This window comes from Schistocerca cancellata, chromosome 8, assembly GCF_023864275.1.
Source record: "Schistocerca cancellata isolate TAMUIC-IGC-003103 chromosome 8, iqSchCanc2.1, whole genome shotgun sequence".
Taxonomy (NCBI): Eukaryota; Metazoa; Arthropoda; class Insecta; order Orthoptera; family Acrididae; genus Schistocerca; species Schistocerca cancellata.
Window position 1 is genome coordinate 539,276,841 of NC_064633.1, and position 19,082 is coordinate 539,295,922.

Sequence of the window (19,082 nt, forward strand, 5' to 3'; positions counted from 1 at the left end):
CACGTTTCACATCCATACATGGCTACACTCCATACAAATACTTTCAGAAACGACTTCCTGACACTTAAATCAATACTCAATCTTAACAAATTTCTCTTCTTCAGAAACGCTTTCCTTGCCATTGCCGGTGTACATTTTATATCCTCTCTACTTTGACCATCATCAGTTATTTTGCTCCCCAAATAGCAAAACTCCTTTACTGCTTTAAGTGTCTCATTTCCTAATCTAATTCCCTCAGCATCACCCGACTTAATTCGACTACATTCCATTATCCTCGTTTTGCTTTTGTTGATGTTCATCTTATACCCTCCTTTCAAGACACTGTCCATTCCGTTCAACTGCTCTTCCAAGTCATTTGCTGTCTCTGACAGAATTACAGTGTCATCGGCAAACCTCAAAGTTTTTATTTCTTCTCCATGGATTTTAATATCTACTCCAAACTTTTCTTTTGTTTCCTTTACTGCTTGCTCAATATACAGATTGAATAGCATCGGGGAGAGGCTACAACCCTGTCTCACTCCCTTCCCAACCACTGCTTCCCTTTCATGTCCCTCGACTCTTGTAACTGCCATCTGCTTTCTGTACAAATTGTAAACAGCCTTTTGCTCCCTGTATTTTATGCCTGCCACCTTCAGAATTTGAAAGAGAGTATTCCAAACAACATTGTCAAAAGCTTTCTCTAAGTCTACAAATGCTAGAAACATAGGTTTGCCTTTCCTTAATCTTTCTTGTAAGATAAGTCATAGGGTCAGTATTGCCTCATGTGTTCCAACATTTCTACAGAATCCAAACTGATCTTCCCCGAGGTCGGCTTCTACCAGTTTTTTCATTCGTCTGTAAACAATTCGCGTTAGTATTTTGCAGCTGTGGCTTATTACACTGATAGTTCAGTAATTTTCACATCTGTCAACACCTGCTTTCTTTGGGATTGGAATTATTATATTCTTCTTGAACTCTGAGGGAATTTGGACTGTCTCATACATCTTGCTCACCAGATGGTAGAGTTTTGTCAGGACTGGCTCTCCCAAGGCTGTCAGTAGTTCTAATGGAATGTTGTCTACTCCCGGGGCCTTGTTTTGACTTAGGTCTTTCAGTGCTCTAACATATGAAAATGCAGTGGTTGAAACTCGGGGCGGAGAAAAAAACTCGTCTACTACCTCTTTTTAAATTTATTTACTGGTGCAGAGGTTTTGGCGCCAGTATTTATCTTTGTGCCTGCAAAGCATGCCTGTGCAGTGCTACATATATTCGATGGCAGAAGTTAGTTGTGGTGGCACCTACCAACATTTTTCAGAACTTCAGCTTACTTTGCACTCGATTCTAAGCTGCAGGCGGTTTTTTGGGTTACAAAAACCGGAAAAAAGTGTGGCTTGGATTCAAGTAAATATGATATGTCACAATTTTGAAATTAACAATATTTTGAGTTTCAGTAAAGTTTTTCAATATGATTGAACATTATAAATCGGAATTTTGTAGATCTGTCAATTTCAGCATTTAATTTAGGGGAAAAAAAGTTAAAATATCAAGGCTCTAGCTTCAAAACTAACAATTTTGCTTCAAATTCTGTAAGAGCATGCATGCTTTTGTTATGTCTCAGAAATACAATTAGCCTAAGACTTTAAATGGTAATAACTCAGAAACTACTTAATAGAATTGGATTAAACTTTGGATATTTTCTTATCTTTATGCATACATTTCACATATAAATTTTGGAAAAAAATCCAAAAACCTTGGGTTTTATATCTACTTTTGGCTGGATGATTTGGCATGGAATGACCCAGTTTATATTCATGTATGTTAATTGTGAATTGTTGAAAGTGAAAAAACTAATTTAATGAGGCAGAAGGCAAAACAAGAGAGGAATTAAAATTCTCCCAGCTTGCTTCGTCATAGCACACCCTTTGCATTACTATACTGGACAACATGGATGAACAATTTATGAAGCAGTGGCTCCATTAACAGCAGGAACAATCACTTCTTGATCGGCAGTTACTGGAACAACAGCAACAGTAGCTTGTGTTACTACAGCAACAAATAACAGCATTGTCTACTATGAACAAGATACTTCATCATTCTACTGTTTCCTTCATTTATGGATGGCACTGATGATAGGGAAACATATTCATGACACCTGCTCCATCACTTCACTGCCTACAAGGTAACCAATTCAGATTGTAAACAGTCATTTTTTGTTTCCCGATCTTTTCATAGTGTATTGAGCTACTTACCATAAAGATGAAACATTAAGTTGCATACAGGCACAATGAAAAGATACTTACGCTTTTAATTGTGCCTGTCTGCAACTTAGTTTGTCACCTTTACAGTAAGTAGCAATCATTGATATCCCAACCTGGAGTTTCCATTGCTTGATTTTGCTGAACATAGTTATCTGCAGTTAACCATTATGGGTGTCAATCCTGTGTGGGCATATGCTCATTTGAAATGTTATAGACATTGTGCACAACCATCGGGAACCTACTGACCTTCATGGTCTTAGTCAACATGTGCTCTGAAGAATCAAGTTGCCAATTGTATGCAGACTCCTTGGTTCAGGACTCGCTTCTCCAACTTTCACCCAACAAGGAAGTCCACTCACAGGCTTTATGGTATATGGCTCCCTCCTTAGACAAAATCCTTAAAATTGGTTACGTTTTCAAATTCACATAGGAAACCGAAAGCTATTGAGAGGCTCAGTCCACAGTGTCTGCTGTCACCGCTTGTCCGATAGTAAAATCTTCCCATCAGTGCAACAGGAAATCACATCCCCGTGTCAGCCATTCTGGTAAACATGTTATGCCATGCCAACAAAATGGTCTAAAGGCAAGCAAACAGGGAAGTGACAGTTCAAGTTTCTCTCAAAACTCAATTTCAGAATCTTTTCTGGGTTCTCCGTCTCAATGGAACTCCAATCCGTATTGTCTACCTTCTTGTACTCGGTGTTTCCACTAACACGCTTGCTCCCTCTGTCCACATCGATCAGCTATTTGTTTTTCATGTGGCATTACAGGTCACATTAAAAAGTGTGCATCAGTCATCTGACATCCGGAACCACAGGTACGATGCAGAGTCTGGTTCTCCTGTCTTTTCCCTCGTGGGATCTACTCACAGCTCTACTACTGAAGCCATGCATTATAATGCTCTACTGAAACAATGACTCATCCCGCTAGATGTCAACCTGTCAAATTGGTAACCATGTTATGAGTAAATGGTTTGGAAGTCCATTTTCAGGTGGATACTGGTGCATCTTCTCTTATGAATAGTACTACCTATGTTGCATTAGATTCTGCTCTGCTACAACCTTCTTGTCAGTGGCCATAACATTCACATGAAAGGCATTCCTGCTAATGATATCTACTATAAAATGTTTATCAAAACTATCCTGTTAGGTTGTTACTTCTGGTAATGCAGAAAACGTCTTTGTGGTAGACATATTGGAACAGTTTGGGTTTCTGATTTTGGAGAATGTGTGTTTGATTGCCATAGTGATTCCGTTTCACGGCACTGATGACTTAAGTGCCTCATACTTGTATCTGTTTACCCCTAGTTTAGGAAGAGCTGCAGATGTAGATGTAAAAATTCACTTACAAACAGGTCTGTGCCTTGCTTCCTGCAGACCCCGCTCAATTTCACACATCCTTTGGGATGGGGTTAAGGCAGAATTGGATAGGTTCGAGGCCCTCGGTGATTACCCTTCTCTCATCATGCAAATGGGCCTTTGCCCCTTGGAATCATGAAAAAAATTGATGGCTCTCTCTGCCTATGTGGTAATTTTAAGGCCGTTAATACCCAGGACATCATCGACACTTTTTTGGTTCACCGCACAGAAGACCTGCTTTCTAAGTTACAAAATAGTGTCTGTTGTACTAAGGTCGATTTGCCGGAGGCATACTTACAGTTGCCACTGCAGTCGGGATCAACTGGTGCTCAACACACCTTTGGTCTTTACAGGTATAATAGACAAACCTTCGGTTTTTATAGCACACCACCACTCTTCCAGCATTACTTGGAACAGCTGATATAGGACATTCCTTCGTGCTGCAATTATTTAGGTGACATCACAGTGACAGGGACACCAACTGATGAACACCCTCAGAACTTGCAGTCTTTGTTTTCTTGATTACCTCTGGCTGGCCCCAAATGTAAACTATAAAAGCTAATTTTTTCCAACAGTTCGTTGACTACCTTGGTATTATCATTAGCAAACAGAGGATCTGTCCCACCAAGCAGTGCATCCATGCCACAGAAAACATGCCCAGGCCCCAGTATCTCAAGGAATTGCAACCCTTTATAGAAAAAATTAACTATTACTGCCATGTCATTCAACATGCTACACAAATTTCCTATCCAGTATACGCATTGCACAAAAAAGGGGTTCTGTTCTGGTGGTGTTTGAAGTGGGACACAGCTATTTCAGGGGTGCTGTGCCTCATACCATTTTCACCAGGGATTCCTCTTCTTGCCACAGGCGTTATGCAGCGTCGTGTCGGAGTAGTCCTGTCCCACACAGAGATGGATGGTTCTGAACATCCTGTTGCATTCATGTCTAATACACTCAATATTGCCCAGTGCAACACCTCTCAGATTGACGAAGAGGCACTGGCCATTGTGTGAAGTTCATGTAGTAACAGACTCCGACAGCGACATAGAACTGTCACACTGTCCGAGATCAATCGTTACCTAAAGCTCTCACCACAAGTGGCATCACAATCTAAAAGCTGTCTCTGCAAAAAGCGATCTGGGAAAAGGCCAAGGCCTTGGAGCTCATGTCACACCATCTGGTGAGATCCCGTGACCTCCAATCGGCTGTAATCATTTGCCTGCCACAGAGACGACTCATTCTCTTCTGTACTCACTGTACCAGCCAGTATCTGTTGGTGACTTTTGCTTTGTCTTCAACTATGTATCGACCTTAATATTGGCCAGTTAGCGTCTTCAAAGTTATCAGTTATTGTCTTTACAGTGTGTTTCTGCTGTGTCACGGTAATAAGCCAAATAAAGTGTACTCACATGTCTGTGGCTAACATTACTAAATCGTAGTAATGTGTTGCTGTTAGTAACAACATTAAAAAATTTTTAATCCATTGGTAGAATATCTTTCTTGCATTTTCTATTTTTAAATATTTTCTCTATTTATAGCCTGTATTTAAATTTTATATGCAACCTGGAAACTATAACTCTTGTGGCATTGCTGTAAAGACTATACAAGTGAAATTGAGAACTCAATATGGAAAAAGAGTTGAGCTATTGCACAAGTTGCAATATGAAGCAACAGTCACACTTATATTAGGGATTTGTCAAAAACCAAAGCCTCTTTACTACTTTGTGATGACAAAAACAGCTGCCCAAGACCTGCGCGTATTTCCTGCATAAAATGACATCACCACTTCTGTGGTATTGTCTCTGGAGAAACTGTAATATTCTGCATATTTCAAAGTAGTAGGTATTGAGAAAAGCACTGTTTTCCAGTAATCACTAATGCTAATAACTAAATGTAACTGATGCACACTGTTAGCAGTTATTTTAGGAGTAACAATTTCTGTGATACATACGTGAAGCTTCCACCTTGGAATTCATGAGGCTGGAGTTTTCCAGATCGTGCTTTTTCTGCCAGTTTGCGTATTTCTGTTGAGATCGTTTCGATACCCTTGCCTGCTGCATTTTTCACTATGGGTGTGATCAAACCAGCATCTGTGGCAACTGCTATTGATACATCCACAGTTGGAATATGAACTATCTGTAATAAAATGTAGCTTTAACTACCAGATTTCAGCTTTCATCACACAAAAACAAGGTAGCATCCTCATGAACATGAGTTGACACTGATAAGATTCATTGGATACAGGATATTAGTGGCTACTAATTGTATCTTGTCTTAATATTTCTGAGATATTCAATGACAGAAAGCTACAATTAAAGTAAATATTATTTTTAAGACATGTTTATTTAATTTTCAAATTTATGTTCTTAATCAAAAGCAGAAATAGTCAAATATTTGTCCATGCATGTGTTACAGTTAAAACCCGTTTTTAGTTAGAACGTGTCCTTACTAGTTTGTACCAAGCCACTTCATCAAAATGTGTTTTGCCTAGTTAAAACTAGTTTTAACTGACTTTCACTTTTGACCAGCAGTAAATTCTAGTTGTAACTAAAGTTATCAGTATCAACTAGTTTCAACTAGTAAGAACATGTTCTACCTAAACTAGACAGAACTAGTTTTCACTAAATTTATTTAGGAGCAAATATTAAAATTAAGAGCAACTATGTGACGAAACAGGCTAAAAGAATGAAGATGGCTTCAGATTCAGTACATGCCACTGTAGAAATCAGTGACAATATGATTATACCGATCCTGTTACCGACAGATCAAAAGCAGATCTCCCCAATATTATTGGGGTTGTTCTTCAGGAAGATGAACAGGGCTTGCACAAGACTGGAACGAAATATGGGATACTCGACAAATTGTATTGCAGGTATGTATTTCTGAACTGATTTCAATAATTAAGGACAAATGTCAGACATATTCATTACTTCATTGATTTAATGCTTTGAAAATGTTGCTAACTATTCAAGTAATTAATTACTTGAATAATATGGGATACTCGACAAATTGAATTGCAGGTATTAATTACTTGAATAGTTAGCAAGCATTCTGTCTAGTTTAGTTAGAATGTGTTCTTACTAGTTGATACTGATAACTTTAGTTACAACTAGAATTTACTGCTGGTCAAAAGCGAAAGTCAGTTAAACTAGTTTTAACTAGGCAAAACGCATTTTGACGAAGTGGCTCAGTACAAACTAGTAAGAACACGTTCTAAATAAAAACGGGTTTTGACTGTAACACATGTACATATATGTGTGTGTGCAACCTTGCCCCCCCCTCCCCCCCTTCTCTCTCTCTCTCTCTCTCTCTCTCTCTCTGCAATTGAATGAAATGAGGCTACAGTCCAATAAGTGTATTACAGTTTCCCATGGAAATCAGTTCACAGACTCCAGCAAACACAGGCAGGTGAACCACAACAGTGAGAAAGGTTCTATGGAAATGATTGCAATGGGTTCTATACATAATGCAGCCTAATGAACATGTAAAAAGACAGGTAACGTCTGGGAATTTTAGTTCATTACCAAACAGATGAGGATTTATCAGAATGAAGCATTACAGTTGATTAACTGCCATTTCATTAACTATGAAATAATAACAGTTACAAACTCCACACATGCAGAGACATTAAATCCCAAGTTGTTATTGAACGTGACAGCACACAAGTAAATATGTTTTAGTGTCATTCCTAAACGAGCTTTGTTTGGCACATTTTCTTCATCACAATAAATATCACAAGAAATGTATGGCATAGTGAAACATTAACTCTGGAATACATTAAATACTGAGTAGCAGGCACTTTTATTTACAACTTATTTACAGACGACTCCGTGCCCACACAGATTTAGACTCAGGATATTATTAATTAATGTTATATTTGTTACAAATAAATGCAAAAATGCACACTATCAAATTACAGCAACAACACTCATGACAGGCGTTATTAGAATTACAATTTCGAGAGTCCATCGTGTGTTTTACCTTTCCATCAATCCAATGTACATTAACTTCAGGATACTGGAGCAATGCATTTGCAACAGCTTTCACAACAAAGTCATTCACAGATACAGATATACCATCTGATTTCAACTGCTTCCTTAAAGCTAATATTTTGTCTATCGTACATTTGACGCTGCCATAGGCATGTGGTATTGTTGACTGAAAAAGAAAGAATAGCAATTGAATATACATTAATTTCATAAGAAAACTATAAAAAATAAAAATAAATTTTACACACACACACACACACACACACACACACAAAACTGAGACAACACCTGTAAATATACAGAACTTCGACATTTTTTTAAAGAATTTAAATAGGACTACAGTAGTTTTTGCACCAGAATAGCAGATTAACTATTCTGTACACCCGAAAAAAATAAAAATGCCTTCAAGCTGGTAAATTTTGTTTTGTTTTGGCACCTTTTTCAATGGAGAACCACTATTTTTTGTGGAGAATGAAACAATTTCTTGTTGGCTTTAGAAAGTAGTTATATCAATGAAATTTCCTTATACAGATCTGCTATTCTGGTGCACAAAAGATAGATAGCTACACATAAGAAAATGCTTATGACCATTGTATTGTTTTAGAATATGTCATTCTAGTGATTTACAGTGGCAAAAGCAGGTACATCATCTTGAAACAAACAACACTGCTCTCTATATTTTTTAAAAAAAACATCAAGTTTAACATGGTTCTTGCAGAGGCCACAATTAAATGTGACTCCCTGTATGCAGGAACAGGAGTGAAAAAACAGAAAGGAAGACTATCAGTGCACAGGCAGGAAACACCATCTGCTCTTGCGCAACAAAAGAAAATTAGGCAGTAGTGCACACAGTCTCAGAGATCCACACTGACTCTCATCCTTTATAACTGAATCCTGTGAACCTTCAAGAAAATTTGGCTAATTATTCTATTTAACGTGCTATCCACTCAGCAAACAAAAACATATAAATTCCTACTTGCATAAAACTCTGAGAATCATTATGATGGCACGCATTCTCTCTTTTATCACTAGTATCTTGAATCATTATTCTCATTTCCTACACTACCCTCTCAAATCATCCCTGCCTTACTGTACTTCCTTCTCTTGTGGTTTAACTATATTCTTTTCTATTTGCATTATTACATTACTGACTTCTACATCTACATATTAATGTCTTGCCAATGTACAGCACCCTTACCAAGTTGAAGTGTGTACAACATGTAAATAGACTCTATTTTGTCATCGTAACTGTGATGGAGAAAACAAAATTGTTCTGCGGTCTGTACTGGACACCAGTTCTCTAACTCTACACAATAATCTTGCACAAATTCACCATTATAAAATTCCCCAAGCATGTGACCATTAAGTATGCTTTTCAATTCCTATGAACCCTTCTTGCAAGCACACTTGTAGATTAAAATGGTCTAGCAGTATTCCACTGCCTCTGCATGGTCTCCTTTGCAGATATACAACGGTTTCAAAAGTCCCACAATAAATTTAACTTCTCTGTTTGTCCTTCCTAAACCTGATCTTAAATCATTATTACTGACATAAATGACTACAGTTAATGAAGTAAATGAAATCACTACATTGAAATTCATATCATCGTACCAATAGACAATATGCGAATTTCCCAGTAATGTGGCTTTTTGCAGCTGGGAAACAGACCTCAGTCTTCGCTGACTGTTTCTGAGTGCCCACCAAGCTCTCTTAGTAACGTGTCCAATGTCGGAGAGAACCGCTAACATCACTTTTACCAATTTATCCCAAAGTTGCAGAAGTTTAATCTTCAGAGCTCCTTATCTCAGAAGCTCTTCCACCACCTTATGCAACTCTACTGTCACCTGGAATAATGACATCAACAATCTGCAATTTCTTTTTCTACACTACTGAGAAGTCTAGTGAATTATAATTCAATGTCTCATCAGCCCGAAGAGCCTAATAGCTAAGATAATCCTTTTCTGACCACCTTTTCTGTCTTACAATACTGCCAGTTCATAACTGGCAGCTGGTATTCTTGGCACAAGTCCGAATATACAATTTGCAACTCAACACTGTGCCTCTATTTGTAATCTGTCAGTATGATCTTTTTGCAACAGTTCAGGAAATGGTCAGTTGTTTTGTCACTCCTTTGGGAAGTCTGTTATTCTTCCAGTTTTGACTGGAACAGCACCCTTCCTGATGGCTTGCTCCTTTGCTGTTACTCTTTGCAATCCTGTTTCCTTCCCAGCCACAACCACCCTTTTTGTGATTTGTTATTTGACCTTGTGGGTAATATACACATTAACTGTTTCTACTACAAATTTGTCAATGGATTGGAAGTCGAAAATTGGCAGATTTTTTGTGCTCCTCTGAAATTGCAGTGTTACTTCATTAGCAGCTACATCTTCTATAGTTGCTGATAAGTTATTAAAAATTGTCTTTCTGGATAAGAACACCTTTCTAGACCAAACTATGTGACTTTTACCATTTGTGTAGTTTATACTTATTTCTGCTATTCATTCAATGTACTGCACTGTTGGCTTGGGGGAGAGGACATATTGGGCAGTCAAATGAAAATGAAACAAACGGAAAAAATGAATAAATAGTTTATTATTTCAAAAATAATCAGCGTAATTGTTAATACATTTATTCCACTGTGAGACAAGATGGTCAATAACTTCATGGAAAAACTTTCATGATTATCTACAGAACTTCTTCGTCCAGAATAAATTTATGGTCAATATGACCAAAAATATGAAACTGCTTGGGGGAAATAGAGACTGAAAGGGGGATGTGTAAGGGCTTCCCAGCAAAACTTCTGCAGCTTAGATGAAACAACCTTGGAAACATGTGGGCTGCATTTTTCTAAAGTTTATTATTCAGAATATAAGTTACTTGTGGCTGATAATAACTGAACACAAATTTCACAACGAGATATTTTCTTTAAAGTAATATTTTTCACAAAATTATGAGTCAGGAAAACCATATGCACATGGAAATCGTTCTCCACCAATTACTATCAGTTTTAGGTATGACATACTTTTGAAAACCCTCATCTTGTCTTCTCTAATAATTGTGTAATTCAAGAAATGGCTTTATCCAAATTTAGTGTTATTGTAATAATTACAGAATTTTGAATCTTAAAATGCTGTCTTTTCAAAGTATTTTCTGTATTTAAAAATGTGTACTTGTGATAGAATTTCAGACGCACATGTTTATCCCAGAGTTGTAGTAAAGTCACAACAATTTTTGCTAATTCTATGTTTATCATATTTCACACTCTATTATGTTAGTGAAATATTATAAACACAGAATTATAAAAATGTCTGTGGCTTTGCTAGAGCTGTGGGATAAATGTGTACATCTGAAATTCCACTACAGAAAATATAGCCTGACACTAGCTACATCAAAGAAAACGTTATCTAGAAAATTAATAAATTATGAGTGAGAATTGCTGGCCAGTACTTATCTTAAGGAGGCAAAACATATAGAACTGCAAATAAGATAAAAATGGCAGTAAAAGGGAACCACTACATAGCTCTCGGAATTAACAAGTCCTTCATGGGAGAGAGGGGAATGTATTAGGGAAGGTAACAAAAGATGGGTAGGTCGCTCAGACCTCAGGATGAGAGACACCTGCCAGTTACAAATATGTCTATCCTTCCCTCACAGAGGTTAAGTACTGACCAGTTTATTAGAACCTGATATTAACACTATTTTAAGAACAAACAGTCAATAATTACACAAAACGGCTTCATCACTAAATGAGTAAAAATAAAGCCAATTCCAGACTTTTGTGTCTTAACTGAATATGTAACAGCTTTGGAACGGCCAGGATAGAAAAAAAACATGTGAAGGATAGATTGCTACTTCTCACACAGAGGAGGCTTTGAGCAGCAGATAAGCACAAAGAAACAGAATGCTGAAATATTTAAACTTTTGGAAAAGGTCCTTAAGAAGTAGTTACACACATACACACACACACACACACACACAAAAGAAAACACATAAACAAATATGGCAACTGTGTCCAGGTGCCTAAGTGTTGCCTGACGAATAGCTCTCTATCCTTTCCTTGTAACTTTTTCATTCCTACCTCTTCAGTTAAAATGTAATATACCCTTTCAGATGACATATGGCAAGTGTGAGCATTTTCACGCACTTTCAATAAGTGATCTTCCATGACCAGTTTATGCACTTTTGCAATGATTTCTGGAGTAGTGACACATCTTGGCCGACCACTGCGTGGATGATCATCAAAGCTCTCCTGGCCAACTTTAAATTCATTTGCCCACTTGCCAACAGTTGAATATGAAGAAGCAGAGTCCCCCAGTGTATTCTGGAAACCGGCATGAATGTCCTTGGCTTTCATACCTTTCTTTACAAAGTACTTAATCTCTAGATTTCTTCCATCTTCGCAAATCACTACTCAGGAACAACAACACAGCCACGTCACTGCCACTGTTCTCTTCCAAGAGCACTGACGTGGCACAAGTTTACAGGCAACAGCCCAATGAATATCACGTGAATAACTCTTTGTGATAGCATTGACCTCTTGTCGTGATTCTGAGAACTTTTCAAACACCCTCTATGTACCATTTTGGAAAAAAAATTCATGAAACCAATTTTTTTAAAGCATGTCTTAAACTATTTTTCTACATGGTTGCCTGCATCATTGTTCAGACATTAGTCATAATGGGAAACCAACTTTTCTAGGCCCTCTTCATAGAAAGAAGCACCCAATGAAGACAGACACTGCTGAACACCATTTTTTTGCGCTGTCATGCTGTCAAAGCACCTACCTCCAATGTAACGCTTCAAATTCAAGTCAAATGGTAGTCTGAAGATGCAAGATTGGATTTGTATGGTGGGTGATCAAACTGCTTCCAACTGAAGCGGTGAATAAGGTACTGAGTGACACCAGCAGAATGGGGGCATGCACTGTCATGAAGCAACACAATACCTTGTCTGAGCATTCCACACCTGTGTTTTGAATTGCACATCAAAGCTTTCTCACTATTTCACAGTAACATACCATCACGACAGTTTTACCTCTGGGAAGGAACTCAACAAGCTGAATGCCCTGTCCGTCCCAGAAAACAGTGCACTTGAGTTTTTTGTGCTGACAACTTTGTTTTCAGTTTTTGTTTTTTGGAGGGTCATGAGTTGAATTGTCTCACCCACTTGCACACCAATCCCTTAGTCATTTCATCTCTACATATAAAAGGCAATGTCCCAACTGACTGACTTTCTCGCCAAGTCATCATCGCCCAGAACAAACCGCTACGGATAGAAACTAGAAATTTGGAGAAGTGTTGATTTTATGCTGTAGGCATTGTTTAAGAAGGGATTTTTTGAAGTTCCACCCCAACGGGGGTGAAATAGGAGACCAAAGGTTTCTTAAAAATATGTCACTATTAAAGCAATTTTGAATCTAGATCTACCAAAATTGGAATTTCATTTCTCAGTCAGAAATAAAGAAATATGTGTTTCACCATGTTTGAAAATTTAATCCCTATGGGTGTGAAATAATGAGAGAGAAAATTGGTATTTGACTTCCTGGTTACAAATAAAAAGTTATGCGTTTCAGTGTTTTTGGAAATTCAACCCCTATGGGGATATATGTTTTACGAAACTACTTCATTGTGAAAGCATTTTTAAAGCTAAATCTTTGAAAATTAGTGTTTGGCTTCTCGGTTTATAAAAGAAAAATTATATGTTTCAGTGTTCTTGGAAATTCAATCAATCATGGTGTTTCACCATGTTTGAAAATTTAATCCCTATGGGTGTGAAATAATGAGAGAGAAAATTGGTATTTGACTTCCTGGTTACAAATAAAAAGTTATGCGTTTCAGTGTTTTTGGAAATTCAACCCCTATGGGGATATATGTTTTACGAAACTACTTCATTGTGAAAGCATTTTTAAAGCTAAATCTTTGAAAATTAGTGTTTGGCTTCTCGGTTTATAAAAGAAAAATTATATGTTTCAGTGTTCTTGGAAATTCAATCGCCAAGGGGGTGAAGTAGTGCCAAACTTATTCACTAACTCAACATCGGCCAGTCCAATCCACTAACGACAGAAACCTTAAACGAGTGTGGATCTCATATTGCAGGCACCATTTAAGAAGAGACTGTTCGAAATTTCACTCCTATGGGAATGAAATATGGGATGCAGGGCTTTTTGAAAATATGTTGCTATTAGGACAATTATGAAGCCAGGCTCACAAAAACTGATATCTGATTTCTCAGTCAGAAATAAAAAAGTATGTGTTTCAGCATTTTTTTAAGTTCAACCACAAAAGGGGGTAAAATAGTGGGTGAAAGTTTTTTTTGAAAATAAATCGTTATTAAAGGAACTACTAATGCATTTTTTAAAGCTATGTCTGTAAAAATTGACTTCTCGGTTAGATTTTTAAAAAATGTGCATTTCACTGCTTTTGGAAATTCAAACCCTAAGGGGGTGAAATAGAAGATGAAAATTTTTAAGAAAATATTTATTTATGTTAAAAAATTTTAAAACTAAATCTACGAAAATTCTTAATTCACTTCTCAGCTACATATAAAGAAATATGTGTTAGGAGATGAAAGTTTCTATGGAATTATCTCCAGGAAAACACAGAAGGCATGATGAACAAAAACTTTGCACTCCAGCTACTAGAATCATTTTTTGGTTAGAAGTACCTTCGGAAAAGACCATGCTTCTACAGCCTTCTTTAGCATGGAAATTCTGGAAGCGATTGCAATTTGTGAACAATATAAAAATTCAATTAAAGAGAAAGAAAAAAAATGTGTGCAGGCCATATAGTTTACGCAAGCAAAGCAGTGGGCACTAAGCTAGTTTGCACCATAAATCTCCACAAGTTAATGATAAATTTCAGCTAGTTAACAGTCACTGCATTTAAAAACCGTGTTACAGAACACACTTCACAGTCGGTGGGCTACGAGACTGTATTAAACATTTTGAATGATCACTAACAGATGCAAACACAACACAGTCTAGTTGTAATGGCATCAGTGAAAAGACAATGAACCAGAGTGTGAATGTACAGAACTGCAACACTAGTGCTCCTGTGATGGTAGAATGAAATGGTACTTACTTTCCGGACAACCCGAGTTGTCTGAAAAACCTTCCTATGTGTCTCTTTCAATAGATGCTGTGAACAATGTAACAGCCTGTCTTAGTCGAGGCTTCAGTGAGTAATATTTATACGGACCTTCCATGCCCAGTACTCAAGGAGTAAAGTTATACGAGGTAATTCAACTGTATAATAATGAATGTCTATTTGTTTATTTAACTTGGATTCCTTGAAGTCTTTGTGCTTGCATACCTATGAGGTCGGTTCAAAAAATTCCAGAACATTCATAATTTAGCGCCAATATGGTGTGTTGGAGCGAAATGCGGTACGCATCCCTGTGTTTAATTTGTAACTGCCGGAAGTTTGATTGTTGTTTGTCTGTTACTGTTCAGCGCTGTATTGAGTAGAATGTTGTGTTAGGCCGTGTTCTATGTGAGCGACAGAAGTGAGCGACAGCGCACACAGCTTCAGGCGACAAAACACAACTGCAGGTAGCTACGGAAGTGTCCTACGTGAGCGACGTCTGTGTCACTGCCTGTCTCCCGCTGCAACTTGCGAGGTTTGAATTCAAACACATTTGAATCTTGTCGCTACAGCACGTGCGACAGAGAGCGGCAGCCACGTGTCTCTCGGCAAAGCAGTGGAGTGGACCCAATGGCAGCTATGAATACTTAAAATCCGATTTTAAGAAAAGTATTCGGTGAAAAAAATTTGAGTCTTCCGTAACTTATAGCTTAATATCTTTAAACGATAAAGGACTGAATTTATTTTCGTTATTCGTCATAGTTAGTGTGTTGTATGAAATTGAGTACATGGCCGCACGAAATTTTTAAAAATTTGCAGAGGTAAAATCACATTATGTAGACTTTCACTGTAGTTTATTTAAGGCCATACATTATTGGGTATGAAATGTAACCAATATATCTAAATTGTATTGAAAGTTGAGACCGGAATGATATCTCTTTTAATTCTTGAGATATTGGTTGTTATATCCGCGGACGGGTCACTCACAGTGCATCCGAACCTTTCCTGTGCTTCGGGAATCAAGTGGTCGTAAAAATCATTGTATCTTATAAAAGGTTCAAGATATCGAAATGACGCATTTTGGAAATGACAGCACGTAGAAAGGACTATTTTATCATATGATATGTTTATCATATGAGAGCCGAAAACAGGACTCCCAATAACTTGTACCATGAGGTTTTGTCCAAATTTTCACAGCCAGACAAAGGGAGAGAAGCAGGTAAATGGGGTATCAAAGTGACCAGCATGAGGTCCAGTTTGGCATGAAAATATTTAACTGCTTGAAAGTAATCAGGGTAATTAACGAAAACTAAATTAATACGCTGAGGAAAAATTGAAATATTTCACGAAAAGCTGTCGAGTGTCAAAAATTTCATCTGTTCAAGACCTAGCTATTTTGCACAAAAAAAGATACATTGTTGCGGTATTTAAATGTCAAAAAGGCTTCTTTCGAATCAAGTATGTTAGGAAGGCAAACGAGGAGTCAGTAAGATTACGATTTCTGAATAAAATTTGAAATTAAAAAATGAAAGAAATCATTCAAATATTTTATGAAATGATTTGTGTAAAAGAAATAAGTAGATCAGAGAAAAATTTCTACATGCCTTTAATGATGCTCGAAATCATGAACAGAAAATGAGGTGCACCGAACGTTTTCCTAATATTTTTTTATTTCATATTTTTAGACAAATCATTACACAAAATGTTTGACTTTTTTTTTCAAAAATTTTGTAAGCTTTACTTTCACAGAATACACATGAATGAGCAGAGGAGCATTTGACTATCTCATCAATAAATACAGTAACTGAAATGCTTGGCCTTAACATTGACTACTGATGAATTACGTTCGCAACATCAAATACCTGTAAAATTTCATAGTTCATTGTAATTTATTAGGAATAAAATGTGTGTGATATACTGGGATCAAGTTGTTTGGCAAGACCTTAAAAATATACTTAGGGATGCAGTGTAAACAGTATACATAAAACTTAGTATACAGATTGTAACAGAGTCAGTAAAAATATAAGAAAATCCCAGAATCGAACCCACGACCTCTTCCTAACACGTAATCACGAGCTGTGTACGCTACCCCTATACCACAGCTAGCTTCGGCTTAATGGTGGCAATCTGTGTACTTATGTTCATATTTAGCACAGTTAGTCATGTAGTAGTCATCCCTCCGCATTTATTGGCTGTTAAAAGTTCTTGATCATGTAAAAAACATTTGTATTTAATTTATTGACGAGATAGTCGAATGCTCCTCTGCTCATTCACATGTATTTGAAGAATTTGTCTGGTGATCTTCGTAGTTGACGATATTTATGAAATTCTCCATGGAGTTCCTCCCTTTGTAAATTTCATGCACAGCATTCCTTTTCACTTTATTTTCTTAAGTAAACCTAATTCTGTAGCCTTGCTCTTGAGCTACAGTATTCTACAGGTTAGGGATGCCATTTTATAGAAACAGCTGGTTGGCCCTAAACAGCCATCTTGTAGCACGACATGGTCACTCGCATGCAGGACACCCAAGCTTTTCACCCGACGCTGCTGATTGTCGCTGGAGTGTCGCGTATACAGAAGTCACTCGCTTCTGTCGCTCACGTAGGACATGGCCTTGCACGGTTTGCGAATTTCAAGATGGCAGGGTTAGACAAGCAATGCATGAGCATTACATTTTATGTGATACTCAAGAAAACCTTTACAGAGACATACCAAATGAGGAAGGACACCTATGGTGATGAGTGCTTAAGCCATACTCAGTTTTATGCATGTTTCCTACAGTTTAAAAATGGCTAGACTGAAGTTAAAGATGACCCTCATTTAGAATGCCCTTTGACGTCTACTGACAATGCTCATGTCAGGAACATCAAATTGTGCGTGTCAATCGAAGACTGACTATGCAAGAGATTGTAGAAGAATGTAACATTTCAGTTGGATCATGTCACAAAATCCTGACACAGCATCTTGGAATGCATTGTGTTGCCACGAAGTTCATCCCAAGGCTCATGAGTCAAGACCAGGAAGACTATCGCCTCACAATCTGTGAAGAGCTTTTGAATCGTGCAAATGAGAACAAGATGTTCCTTAAGAGAATCAGAACTGGTGATGAGATGTGGTTCTACGGTTATAATGTTGAGATTAAGGTTCAATGTTCACAACGGATCAGGAAAAGTTCTGCAACACCAAAAATAGCTTGTCAGGTCAGGTCAAATGTCAAAACCATGCTGATATTTTTATTTGACTTTGAAGGATTAGTTCATCATGCATTCGTGCCACAGGGACAAATTGTTAATCAATGGTACTATCAGGACATGTTGCGACACCTGCGAGAATATGTGAGAAGGAAATGGCCTGAAATATGACAAGACAATTCATGGCTCTTGCATCATGACAACGCAGCCACATATTCATCCCTGTTGATGCATGACAACTGCACAAAAAATGAAATCACTGTGCCGTTTCACCCTCCATACCTGACCCCTGCAGAACTTTTTTTACTTCCCAAGTTGAAAACCCTGCAGAAAGCTTGAAGATTTGCAACAATAGACTAGATGAAATAAAATTTGCAGATGGCTCTTTGCACGATCCAGCAAGAGGCATACTAAGAGGGCATCCGGAACTGAAAAAGGCGTCGAAAGCAGTGTATCTACTGTGGCGGAGAGTATTTCGAAAGAGACCATGCACGATAAGTAAAAGGTAAGTATATAAAAATTTTGTGGACAAAGTTCGATAATTTTTTGAACAGACCTCTAATTTTGTGGTAATTATGGAACTTACTACCGCTAAGGTATCATCATCACTGTAAACAATAAAAATTAAAGTACATTAACTGAAAATTAACTTTGATGGGGTTGATTTGATTACCAAAAAATTGTTTAAACACCTTGAAGATTAGTTACTGGACACAAAATGATGGCTACAATTGAGGCATCCGAAGACATCACTATTATGGGATCACTCTTACTGACTTTATACAGAATGGTAATCAGATCATTCATGTGCAGAAATGCCCCCAATCTACATATTGAGCCAACTAGGGGCCTCCAACACACAGTTGGGTCACAGTTGGGTTTAGCGTGTGCATGTGCTGTGGACGCATAAAGTAATAATCAAAGTACTTCTGGGGACACTCTCCAAATCAACATGAAGGTCATGGAATTCCCATGGATTTCCTTTTAACTAGTTCATCCGAGCATACCATTTCTTTTACTAGTCTGCATCTGAAACCTTGTCCAGTATGAACTGCACAAAAAATAACGAACTGCACAAAAAATAACTCATGTCCAAAGCAACCACTGAGCTGATTCAGTGTATTATTTTGATCAACTGCCAACAGGCACTGATCACGGACTGAAATATGGGTAAAGTCGCTGACTGGGGACAATCCCAGCTGCTTAGAGGTGTACGACTCAG

General features: G+C 37.5%; 1 protein-coding gene across 1 annotated transcript in view; it reads right to left on the minus strand.

Moving 5' to 3' along the window:
* The window catches only part of LOC126095108 (pyruvate dehydrogenase protein X component, mitochondrial-like), a 122,027-nt gene that overhangs the window by 53,587 nt on the left and 49,358 nt on the right, over window positions 1-19,082 (minus strand). The window contains exons 6-7 of the mRNA XM_049909817.1: window positions 7,580-7,756; window positions 5,550-5,734 (exon numbers count right to left, since the gene is read on the minus strand). Coding sequence (XP_049765774.1) covers window positions 5,550-5,734; window positions 7,580-7,756 — 362 coding nt within the window. The remainder of the gene's footprint in view (window positions 1-5,549; window positions 5,735-7,579; window positions 7,757-19,082) is intronic.